We start from the raw sequence: 12,679 nt of genomic DNA, 5'->3' as shown, positions 1-12,679 counted from the left end.
CAGGGATGTGGTTGGCCAAGTCCAACTTGGGAGAGCTGGGCTCAGGCTCGTCCCAAAGGCTCCTCAATGGCACAAGGCAATGTCAGTGCAGAAGAGACGGCTTGTGGTGGAGGAGGTGAGGAGACAGGAGGAGGCAAAGTGACACGACAGAGCCGTTTCAATGGCCAAGCAGGGCCAATGGACTAATTGGGAGAGCCGAAAAAAGAGGAAACTCAGTTGACATGACATCTGGGAGATGGAGGGATCTCGGCTAAGTTTTGTCATCAGAGCCACTTATGAACTCCTACCAACAACTCAAAACCTGAACCAGTGGTGGGGAGAAGACCCCACTCACTCTCTTTGTCAGGCACCTGGATCACTAAGGCACATTTTAACAGGATGCACTATGAGCCTCAGCCAGGGGCGGTACACTTGGCGGCATAACCAAGTTCTCAGTCAGCTGGCATCAAGCTTGGAACAGAGCCAAACCACCATAAATGGTCTCCCACAAACATTGGCAGGAAATATCCACATTATACGATTTGTACCGGCAGGCCAACCTCCGGAGCACCAAGTAACATCAAAGGATATAAGCATTCTGCATGTTGCTCGGGATTGGAAAATGGACGTGGACTTGGAAAAAAAGCTTATGTTTCCCCAGACATTGCAGCTACAATACTCCGGCCAGACATGGTCCTGTAGTCCACAACAACTAAGCTGGCAAATGTTGTGGAATTGACAGTAGCATGGAAGATGGCATTGAAGAAGCTTATGAGAGGAAAAAGACCAAGTACTCTGAACTGGCAACTGAAGCTGCCCAGAATGGCTGGAATACCAAGATTTTCCCTGTAGAAGTGAATGCAGGGGATTCGTTGCTACATCTACAACCAGTCAATTGAAGAAGATGGGATGAGGGATGTCTCCCTCCAACAAGCAATCAAGTCCTTGTCAAATGCAGCAGAGGAAAGCAGTAATTGGATTTGGATTAAAAGGACAGACAACAACTGGGCTGCAAGATGAAAACAGGAGGGTATGGAACTGATGGGGGTGTATCTGGGACGCCAGGTAGCATTGTTGACCTTTCTGGAGACATCATGGGCTTATTAACAAAAAGGAAGGTGCCCACCTGATGACCCCAATGACGTAGCTACCCTCCTCGTTACCACTTCAAGCCTACTGCCAATATCGAGAGTGCTGACTTCATCATTGGGATTGAAACATCAAGTCCTAGTAGCTCTACTAGGAGCTGAGAGGTAATGTTGCAGCTATATAGGATCCTGGTCAGACCCCACTTGGAGTACTGTGCTCTGTTCTGGTCACCTCACTACAGGAAGGATGTGGAAGCCATAGAAAGGGTGCAGGGGAGATTTACAAGGATGTTGCCTGGATTGGGGAGCATGCCTTATGAGAATAGGGTGAGTGAGCTCGGCCTTTTCTCCTTGGAGCGAAGGAGGATGAGAGGTGACCTGATAGGGGTGTACAAGATGATGAGAGGCATTGATCGTGTGGATCGTCAGAGGCTTTTTCCCAGGGCTGAAATGGTTGCCACAAAAGGACACAAGTTTAAGGTGCTGGGGAGTAGGTACAGAGGAAATGTCAGGGGTAAGTCTTTTACTCAGAGAGTTGTGAGTGCATGGAATGGGCTGTCAGAGGCAGATACAATAGGGTCTTTTAAGAGAATTTTAGATAGGTGCATGGAGCTTAGTAAAATAGAGGGCTGTAGGTAAGATGAGTAATTTCTAAGGTAGGGACATGCTCAGCCCAACTTTGTGGGCCGAAGGGCCTGTATTGTGCTGTAGGTTTTCTATGTTTCTACATTTCTATATAGCTATTGGAGAAGGAGTTCCAGGATTTAAACTCAACTACAATGATACATGTCTAAGTTATGGTGATGTGTTACCTTTCCCCTGGCCTTCTTAATGGTAGTCATCAGAGTTGTTGTCATAGTACTCTAAATGAATAACTGCTGCTTGGCCCATTTGCTTATCAAATTATAACATTTTTGATTGTTCATCTTCCTCAGTTTAAGCTTTGCAAAACTAGTTGTGTTGTGTCAAACACCTGTATCCAAGTCATTAGTTAAGATTAAGAAGACCAGGCCTAATCCCAAGGAGAGAAAATGAGTGCTGTATCTCCATCCTAAGTCAAGACAGTGTATGTGGCTATGTGGCCATGACAACTCAGTATTTTCCATTTCAAGCTTTTGATGATGCCAGAAGGTTCCTTACTTAGAGTTTGGAACCGACGTAAAAGGGTCTCCAACAATCCAAGCAGAGATGCCTACCAGAATTTCTCCATTTGTTATCCATTCCAATATCTTACAAGAAGCAACTTTTTCAGTCAGTGCTTAATTTTTTTCAGGAAGTCTTTTATGAATTTTTAATGAAATCTTCTGTTCACAAAGAGCATGAACTCTTCCAACATCCTCCCTGTAAAGGATATGTAGCTGATAACCATTCAGTTTCCTGACCGGGAGTTCATTTCCTTTGTTGAAAGCAAGAGAGAACAAACGCAATAATGAAATGTGGGGAGGCCTGAGACTTTACTGAAGTATCCTCCATGACCTTAGGTAATCTGAAGGAATTTAACTTTAATGAAGCATTTTTGAAGTGTTGTCAGTGTTGTATGGTGGCCAATTTGGGACCTCAGTAACCAACAAGGTGCAACATATTGCCATGTCATGAGTGAAACTTTTCTTCACTTCAGGGAATATAACATACTCAAAGAGTTTTAATAGTTCAACTGAAAACATAATTCCAACTTTGTAGCACTCGTTCAGTTCTAGTCGGGATTGCCAACCTAGATTATGGGTTTATGGATAGGGGATGGGCTTTAACCTTCTGCATAACCAGTGGGCAAGGCTCAATGACACAGTCCAAAGTGCTTGACATACTATCAAAACTCTTTAAACCGTTGGTTACGGACAGAGAGGGAATGCACAAAGCATTAATGCATCATAGGGATTCAGTGGGCAACCACCTCTAAAGAAATACTTTAATTAATACTTATCGTATCATACAATTGCCATGTCTTTTTCAAATTTTTCAGAAATGAGGGAAATTCCTGATTTAATTTTCAGCTGGTTGACCTGAAGCAAGGCAGTGATGAAATGTGATAATTAGTCATTGTGTGGCTTTACTGAAAGCAGAGAAAATACCCTGTGCTTCTGCCCCTGATTTCAACCAGCTGGCAATACTGAAGGTTGAGACCTGACCCGAAGTCCCTACGGAAGCCCATGCATAAAATTGAACTCTCTTAAGAACTTTGATTAGTTTTATTTGTCATCTGTACATCACAACATGCGTACAGTGAAATGTGTTGATTATGTCAAATCAATTCAGCAAAGGGGTGCTGGGGGCCGTCCACAAGAGTCACCACTCTTCCATTGCCAACACTGCATTACCACACCTTACTGACCTGTATGCCTTTGGAATGTGGAAGGAAACTGGAGCACCTGCAGGAAGCTCACAGGGTCATGAGGAGGACGTACAAATTGCTTACAGACAGTGACAGGAATTTGACCTGCTGCCATAAAGGGATTGCATTAACTGCTATACTATGGTATTGTCAGAACTTCTGGCTTCTGTCCTTTAGTCTACGGTGTTCCTCCTCATTCTTTCTGCTTTAGCCTTTCTTCATTGATCTCTTCTGTCTGCACCTTCCTAAGCTCCACTGATGTTTCTTGAAGTCAGGAAAACCTATTGCTGACTGTTTTTTCAATGACTTTGCCTGAAGCTTGGGTTCCCATCACAAATGCACCACAACCAAGGGGTTGAATCTGAGAAGCAACTCTTCACGCAACTGAGAAAACTTAGCAGCGTGGCAGGATCAAGAACTACACTGTACCATCTCCAGGGAAATGAACAAGTTGAGAGGTTCAACCGGACCCTTCTGCAAATGTTGAAAACACTAACAGAAAGACAAAAAGAAAACTGGAAAGAGTCATTGAATACAATGGTCTATGCTTACATCTGTACAAGGTCAAAAGTAACAGGATTCTCTCTGTTCCACTTTCCCTTTGGTAGATCAATGAGGTTACCCATAGATATATTCTTATGCCTAAACACTGACAAAAGTCCCGCAACCTACAGTGAATACTTGGAAAAATGGAAAAGAGGGATACAAAAAGCCTATTAGATTGTCAATGAGTATATGCAAAAGGTCTTGGGGAGAAGTAAGAGAAATTGAATTGAATTGACTTTATTTCTTATATCCTTCACATATATGAGGAGTGTTACGTCCGTAGCCCCCTCCTTTGTGAGAATCGCAAGATCACTGTTGGGTTGGGTCAAGGGGCCCAGGAAATGAGAGAGAGACGTGCAAAATGCCTCATTTCCCCAGCAAGCTACGGGACATGGCCATTGTCTCCGGAAGACCAAATTGTGTATTGAGTACTGTACTATTCATTGAAGCCCCTCAGGGGATGACCAGAGTGGGCTGGTTGAGGGATTGCATCATCCCAACCTGATTGACATCTGAGACCCCGTGAGTAAGGATAAAAGAAGGTCTGGGGACAATCCCTTCAGACGCACCAGAAGAAATGCTAGCACTCCCGTGACAACGGGAGGCCATTTGAAGGAGGCCACGTGCATTCAGTTCTGTTGCCTGGGACTGGTGGCGTGTAACACGGAAAACGACTTTTAGCTAACAACGGGGAAACTAACTCCCCGACTCAACGGATTGGCACCCTAAAGATGGGCAAGTTTAAACTGTCTCTCTCTTAAACCCAAAATGCTGCAGCTTGAACGAACTAAAAGTGACTTTTGTATTTCCATCGGACAATACATTATCCCCTAGAAAACAAAAGAGCTATTTCTTCTTGATTCTTATTATACCTGCGCTTTTAGATTTAGTATTGATGTAACGTTCTCCTTCGGGTGTAACGAACGCCGAATTTAACGTCGAGATAAACCAGTTAATAAGAACCAGATCGCAGTAAGATTAACCATTTACTGTTCACTCTTCACATTAACATATGGTGAAAACTGTTGATAAAACAATACAAGATTGATGCAGTATTTGTTCCTTCCTTAATATCACATTTCAAGTGTAAATACTTGCAAAGGTGACTATAACTACATTACACTAAGGTGCAGTATACAGGGAGAGTTTACCTGCTCCATTGACTACTTTAAATACACTTCCATGCAAACTATCCGCGACTCTTTAACTAAGGAAAGCATAAACATTATCTACCGTCGTTACCTCTAACAGGATCAGCATTAACATCTTAGTTCAATATATCGGTTATCTATTAACTTACAGCGTTGCTCTCACTGTGATTTCTCATGCCTGCAAAACTGCTTGTGCTCAGGTGAGCCTCGTGGTGAGCCCCCACCCTCGCGCTAATTTCAAACCGGTATTTTCCCACAAGACGCGGCGAAACCGGATGTGACGTCATCGCATGCCGATATATTTTACATGCAATGAATACACTTTAAACACTTCTAATTCTAACTAGAAAATACTATTGAATGAATTACTAAGCGAAAATATTATAAACTAAATAACTGTCGTAAAGACAGCACACTCCCCGCTTGACCTTCGTAAGGTCACAATGAGCAGAGTACAAAACTTAGTCTCTTAATCAGTCATTGGGTAGAAGTAGAATAACTTCTGTAACTGGCCCTTGGTAAATTTTCACATCGCCTTGGTCGGTAGTCTTCAATTCGATCTTCCTGACATGTCCATCCTCGCTAGGGAATGTAGCAGTGATTCTGGCCATTGGCCTGCTGTTGCGGGTGGCTTGCTTGTCCCTGAGCAGGACTAAGTCTTCAACTTGAAGATTCCTTCGGGGTTCTGTCCACTTTTGTCTGTGTTGCAACGAGTGTAGATATTTCTGTCTCCAGCGGGACCAAAACTGATTTGCCAGAGCCTGGACTTGTCTCCATTGCTTTGTGTACAAATCCTTGTCTGAGAAGTCTCCTGGTGGAGGAGGTGCTCCTGCCTTCTGCGTAAGGAGCGTTGATGGCGAAAGTATAAAGGGGTTTTCTGGGTCAGAAGACACAGGTAGGAATGATTGTGCGTTTATAATGGCTGTGACCTCTGCCATTAGGGTGCACAGTACCTCGTGGGCCAATCGGGTGCATTGCTGCATCTCGGGTTTCCTTTTCCGGGTTTTCCGTAAGGACGTGAACCGTTTGACTGCCTGCTCTTTGTTATCTGGTGAGCGCTGGCGTGGTTCTCTGATTGGCAATGGGGCAACCCCATTATTTGCTTCATCTCTGAAGACCTTGGTGTCTTTGGTTTTTAAAGAAATGGTATCTTGAGCTGATTGTGCAAGTTTGTTGTCATACTTCGTTAGAGCGAAGACTGACTGGCCCAGCGACTCGTCGCTTGCCTCGCGCTTGTTAACGCCTTGTTGTGCTTCCTTGATGCACGGGACACTCGGGCAGGGTTGAAAGATTGAATGGCGGCCACTCTCTAGCACATTGGTCTTGAGTGTGTTAACCATCGGTTTGTGTACGTCACCGAGACACACCTCTCCTATCACCACCCAGCCCAGATCCAGATGTTGCGCGAAGGGGGCGTTGAGTGGTCCATTGATCTGCTGCCTAACCTTGTGTACCTGGATAACATCTCTTCCTAATAGCAGGAGTATTTCCGCTTTCGGATCCAGTTCTGGGATGTGTTTGGCGATGTGGTGGAGATGCGGCTGGTGTAGCACCGCACTTGGTGTCGGGATCCCAGCGTGGTTATTCATGATTTCATTGCACTCTAAGAGCGGAGGGAGACAGATGACGACTTTACCATCCAGGGACTCGATCTGGATGCCTTCTGCCTTCCTTCCTTGGGTTTCCATGTTGCCTGAGCAAGTTTTGAGGTAGTATGGGAACCGCTCACTCTCAATGTTGAACAATTTAAAGAACTCTGGACTGATTAGTGAACGATTGCTCTGATCGTCCAGAATCACATAGGCTTTGATGGCCTTGTCTTTGGCTCCTTTAGGGTACACCTTAGTGAGGCAGATCTTGGAACAAGAACGACTTGACTGAGCTTGACCGCAAACTTCTGTACAGTTCGTGCTGACAGCTATTGACCTAGAGTGAGCCTCTCCCTCCCCGCCGTCCTGTTGTGGGGGTGAAGAAGCGCTCTCGGTTTGTGGTGACAGGTCGGGATGCATGGCCTCGACGTGATCTGGGCTGCCACATTCCGGACACTTCACGGCGATCGTACACTCTCTGGCGAGGTGAGAGGTTGAGGAACAGCATCTAAAACATATTCTTTTCTCCTTGAGAAGAGCCGTCCTCTCTTCAAGGGGTTTTTCCCTAAACATTCTGCATGCTTTCAGGGGGTGAGGTTTGTTATGCAATGGACAATACTTGCCAGGGTCGTTGTTAGTCGTAAGGGCTTCGGTCTTGAGCACTGACACGGGTTTATCAATGTTGAAAACATTCGAAACGGATCTGCCTGGCTTGGTGTAAATCAAAATGCTTCCTGGACCTACAAGGCTAGGGTCGTTTCGCCTCTTCGCCTCCTTGCACACAAACCTAGTGAGGTGCTTAAAGGGAGGAAATCGACCGTCGTGGTCTTCCTTGTACTCTGAGGCAACAGTCAGCCACTTGTCCTGCAGCCCAAATGGAAGTTTGTCCACAATTGGTCTAATCCCGGATGGAGTATCTAGGAATACTAGACCAGCTGAATAGCCATCTTCTTTGGCGCCTTGGATCTCCATGAGTAAATCTCCGAATTCCCTTAACTTAAAGTGATCTTTGGCTGACACCTTAGGAAAGTTTTCCAGACGTCGATATAGCGCCCCTTCAATAATGTCGGGGGCCCCATATCTCTCCCAAAGTCTCTCCCACGCTTCGCTTAAGGCTAGCTCAGGTTTGTTGATGTACACTGAACGCATGCGTCTCACCTGGTCGCGTGATTCTTTCCCCAGCCATTTCGCCATAAGGTCCAACCTTTGGGTTGCACTGAGCTGGACCCCGTCAATCACGTTGGTGAATGTGGAGAGCCAAGCACGGTAATTTTCGGGTTTATCGTCAAACTGGTACAGTCCCGAAGTGACGAGATCCCGTCGTGCTAAATACTGCAGCGTGGGATCGGCTGCAAGCGGCATGCGGGCTGGAGAAGTACGTTGGCGCCTATATGACTGAGAACGCACGTTTCTCATGGAATTTGCCATCCTGGATTCAACCTCCGCGTCTCTTCGCATCGAACTTTGTAACTTTGGTGTCAAAGTATATCGGTTGTCAGCTCTTTCATTCTTGACTTCATCGCGGGGCCGCGAGGGTAAATTCTCTTCCTCGTAGCTGGGGAAGTTATCGAATAGGTATGGAGAGGGGAGACGAGCCTGCCTGTCTGCTTGATATTGTACATAGTCGCTCGTGCGTTCCAGTCTGGTCCTTTCTAAAGCAGAACTTGTTTCGGTCAGATCACGCGACCCTTCAGCTTCTTCTATGTACTCTGCTTCCACCATGGCAGCTTCTCCTTCTCCTTCCAGCTGCAGCACTTGCAACTCTGTCGATATTTTTGCCATTTCCAACTGGGTTTCGGCTTCTCTGGCGGCCTTTTCGGCTTCTTTGGTGGCCAGTTTCATTTTCAAAACTGCTTCTTGTTTGGCGTAATGCAGTCGCACCTTGGCGGCTTCTGCCTTGGCTCTTGCCTGTGTGGACTTACTTGATGTCGTTCTACTGCCCTTGTCGCTGGGCGCCATCGACTTGATCCCGGATCGAGCTGACATTGCAGCACTTGGAACACCTGATAACGCCCGGGTGGGCTTACTTGATGTCGGTTTACCGCCCTTGTCGCTGGGCGGCGTCGACTTGATGCTGGATTGAGCTGACATTGCAGCACTTGAAACACCTGATAATGTCGCTTTTTCACTGTAACGTTCTCTTTCGGGTGTAACGAACGCCGAATTTAACGTCGAGATAAACCAGTTAATAAGAACCAGATCGCAGTAAGATTAACCATTTACTGTTCACTCTTCACATTAACATATGGTGAAAACTGTTGATAAAACAATACAAGATTGATACAGTATTTGTTCCTTCCTTAATATCACATTTCAAGTGTAAATACTTGCAAAGGTGACTATAACTACATTACACTAAGGTGCAGTATACAGGGAGAGTTTACCTGCTCCATTGACTACTTTAAATACACTTCCATGCAAACTATCCGCGACTCTTTAACTAAGGAAAGCATAAATATTATCTACCGTCGTTACCTCTAACAGGATCAGCATTAACATCTTAGTTCAATATATCGATTATCTATTAACTTACAGCGTTGCTCTCACTGTGATTTCTCATGCCTGCAAAACTGCTTGTGCTCAGGTGAGCCTCGTGGTGAGCCCCCACCCTCGCGCTAATTTCAAACCGGTATTTTCCCACAAGACGCGGCGAAACCGGATGTGACGTCATCGCATGCCGATATATTTTACATGCAATGAATACACTTTAAACACTTCTAATTCTAACTAGAAAATACTATTGAATGAATTACTAAGCGAAAATATTATAAACTAAATAACTGTCGTAAAGACAGCACAATTGATGATGTATATTATCTGTATGTTTGCATTAATCTTATTTTTGTGCCCCTTTATCAATAAATACTTTTAAAAATAGTACCATCAGACTTCATCGGACCTCTCTATCTTTGCTGGTAAGTGATCCCGTTACGGGAGTTCATAACAGGAGTAAAAACCTTTCCGTTACGTCTCCATCTAAATGTACAATGTCCAATCATAGTAATTTATAAAAAATTATAATAAATAGAACAGTCAATGTAATAGAGTACACTCAAGTCAGTGTGAGTTTGTCAGTCTGATGGCCTGGTGGAAGAAGCTGTTCCAGAGCTTTTATGCTGTTTCCCAGATGGTAGCAGCTGGAATAGCTTGTGGTTGGGGTGACTCGGGTCCCCAATGATCCTACAGGCCCTTTTTACACACCTGTCCTTGTAAATGTCCTGAATCATGGGAAGTTCATAACTACAGATGCACTGAGCTATCCGCACCACACTCTGCAGAATCCTGCAATTAAGGGAGATACAGTTCCCATACCAGGCAGTGATGCTGCCAGTCAGGATGCTCTCAATTGTGTCCCTATAGGAAGTTTTTAGGATTTGGGGGCCCACACCAAGCTTCTTCAACCATCTGAGGTGAAAGAGGTGCTGTTGTGCCTTTTCCACCACACAGCTGGTGTGAACAGACCCTGTGAGGTCCTCGGTGATGTGGATGCCGAGGAACTTGAAGTTGTTTATCAACTCAGCCCCAGATCCATTGATGTTAATAGGGGTTAGTCTGTCTCTATTCCTCCTGTAATCCTCAACCAGCTCCTTTACTTTTGAGGGAGAGTTTATTTATTTGACACCACTGTGTCAGAGAGATGACTTCTTCCCTGTCGGCCACCTCGTTATTGTTTGAGATAAGGCCAATCAATGTAGTGTCATCGACAAATTTAATTAGCAGATTGGAGCTGCGGGTAGCAATATAGTCATGGGTATAGAGGGAGCAAAGGAGGGACTCAGTACACAGTCCTGAGGGGCTCCTGTATTGAGAGTCAGAGGGTTGGAAGTGAGAGAGCCCACTCTTACAACCTGCTGACAACCTGACAGGAAGTCCAGGATCCAGCTGCACAAGGCAGGGTTAAGGCCAAGGGCTCTGAGCTTCTTATTGAGCCTGGATGGAACTATGGTGTTGAATTCTGAATTGTGGTCCAAGAACAGCATTCTCACATAAGCATCTTTCTCCAGATGTGTAAGGATGGTATGTAGAACAGTGGTTATTGCATCATCTGTCGATCAGTTGTGTGGGTAGGTGAATTGTAGGGGTACAGTGTGGGTGGTAGCAAGCTGCAGATGTTACCCTTGACCAGCTCCTCAAAGCATTTGCTTATTATTGAGGTGAGTGCGACAGGACGCCAGTCATTCAGACATGTTACCTTGGTCTTTTTGGGAACAGGGACAATGGTGGATAATTTGAAGCAGGAGGGCTCTCTACAGTGGGAGAGGGAGAGATTAAAAATGTCTGTAGACATACCTGCCAATGGTGCTGCGCATATCCTGGGTTGCCGTCCAGTCCTGCAGCCTTACGACTGTCAACTCGATGGAAGCATCTGTGAAACCCCAGGTTGCAGGTTGTAGTGGTGGCTTTCCTCGGAGGCTTAAAGTGATTGAGCTCATCTGGGAGAGAGGCCGTGATGTTGGCGGCACCACAACGTTTGGCTTTGAAGTCTGCCGATGGTACGCAGCCCTCACCACACGTCACGTATGCTTATTTATTGTGAATCTTGACTCAACCTTCTCCCTATATTGTTGTTTCGCAGCCTTGATAGCTTTGCGCAGATCATACTGGTTTTCTTGAGCTCTAGTTGACAGCCGAGTGAGATTTCCAGAGTTACGACCTGGGAATCTTGTCCTTGTGGAAAATCTGACACCTTGCGGAGGCCCCGGAAAGCTTCAGAACTGTTGGGAGTACTGCATCCATATTATTGAAAGAAAAGTTGGGAAGGATGTGCCAATCTATAAAGTAAAACCTGAACAAGGATAGGGAAGATCCAGAGTACTATGTGACAATCTTCTCACACCATATGAACACCTGCCCTTGGATGCTGAACCACAGATAGATATCACAACAAAGCAAGGACATCTGCCAAAACAGAGCACCAGGGCTCGTCCACCTAGAGAAAGGGAAGAGGGTCAACCAGCCAGTGACAGTGAGGATGAAAATTACTACCAAGTTAAATATCTCCAACTTCACAGTAGCAAGGACTACAATAGTATTGAAGAGCCTATACAACCTGCTGAGCAGCAAGTGAGGGTTGAGGTTCAAAATATTTACGGTGACACATGCCTGAGAATGGATAGTTGTTGAGCTTGCCTGCATGTGAACCAGTACCAGTCGCTTTATTGTCATCTGTACCAAGTCACCTAGATCACTTACCCAACTGCAAATCATTACCAGTCCCTGCAGCATCTATGGAAAAAAGTACAGTCGACATTTCAGGCCAAAATCCCTCAGCAGGACTGGAAGATTTAAACTTCTTTGGGGTAGGAATCCCTGGAAGGGACTTCACAGAGCAGTTGTCAAATCCAGTCCCTGGAGCTTCATCTGACCCAAGTGACCCAAATGATTTTCCTGCATGTGAACCAATACCTGTTCCTGTATTTACTCCTGCAAATGATGAGCCAGACAACCAGATGGAGCGAAGACAAGGGAGCTCAAAGTTTCCTTGGAGAGAATGACGACACTTTACTAATGATAGGGTTGGGACCCCCACATGTCACAACATATAGACTGCAGGCCACATAGGTATCAGGCCTTGCCTTACAATTGTGTATTGTCAATAACGTCATGGCCACCTGTGCCTCAACTCCTACATCAACTACCATTTGCCTACTAGAAACCAAAGGAATGTTTCATACAAGGAAGTTAGTGATTACAAATTTAACACCGGGAGGAGATGTCAGGACAATATCTACTTTTGAGGGGGAGTGTGTGACAAGGTTGAAATCTGTTCAGTTTAGTTATTAATAATGGCTCAAGTAATTTTTAACAAGAGTTAAAATCATTTATTTAAAGTGAATATCATTTTATGTTGAAAAAAGGGATATTACTTTAAAACATGCAAATACATTTAGTGGAAAACTTTGAGAATCTGTGTGCAAGGTATTGTTTTATAGTATTGGGCACTGAATCTGCCATTGACTTGTAAGGGTTTGCATTCAATTTCAGCACATTATCGAT

General features: G+C 45.0%; 1 protein-coding gene across 1 annotated transcript; it reads right to left on the bottom strand.

Moving 5' to 3' along the window:
• Positions 1–4,849: 4,849 nt before the first annotated feature.
• On the bottom strand, positions 4,850–8,833 carry LOC132397804 (uncharacterized). The gene is made up of 2 exons (XM_059976555.1): positions 5,243–8,833; positions 4,850–4,964 (listed from the first exon to the last, which is right to left on the bottom strand). Exon 1 carries the CDS (start codon positions 8,771–8,773, stop codon positions 5,567–5,569), a length of 3,207 nt encoding a protein of 1,068 aa, XP_059832538.1. The 5' UTR covers positions 8,774–8,833; the 3' UTR covers positions 4,850–4,964; positions 5,243–5,566.
• Positions 8,834–12,679: the final 3,846 nt, after the last annotated feature.

The sequence above is a fragment of the Hypanus sabinus genome, chromosome 8 (genome assembly GCF_030144855.1).
Source record: "Hypanus sabinus isolate sHypSab1 chromosome 8, sHypSab1.hap1, whole genome shotgun sequence".
In the NCBI taxonomy this organism is placed as follows: domain Eukaryota; kingdom Metazoa; phylum Chordata; class Chondrichthyes; order Myliobatiformes; family Dasyatidae; genus Hypanus; species Hypanus sabinus.
Note: the sequence above shows the minus strand (reverse complement) of the source record. Positions and strands in the feature narration are given on the sequence as shown.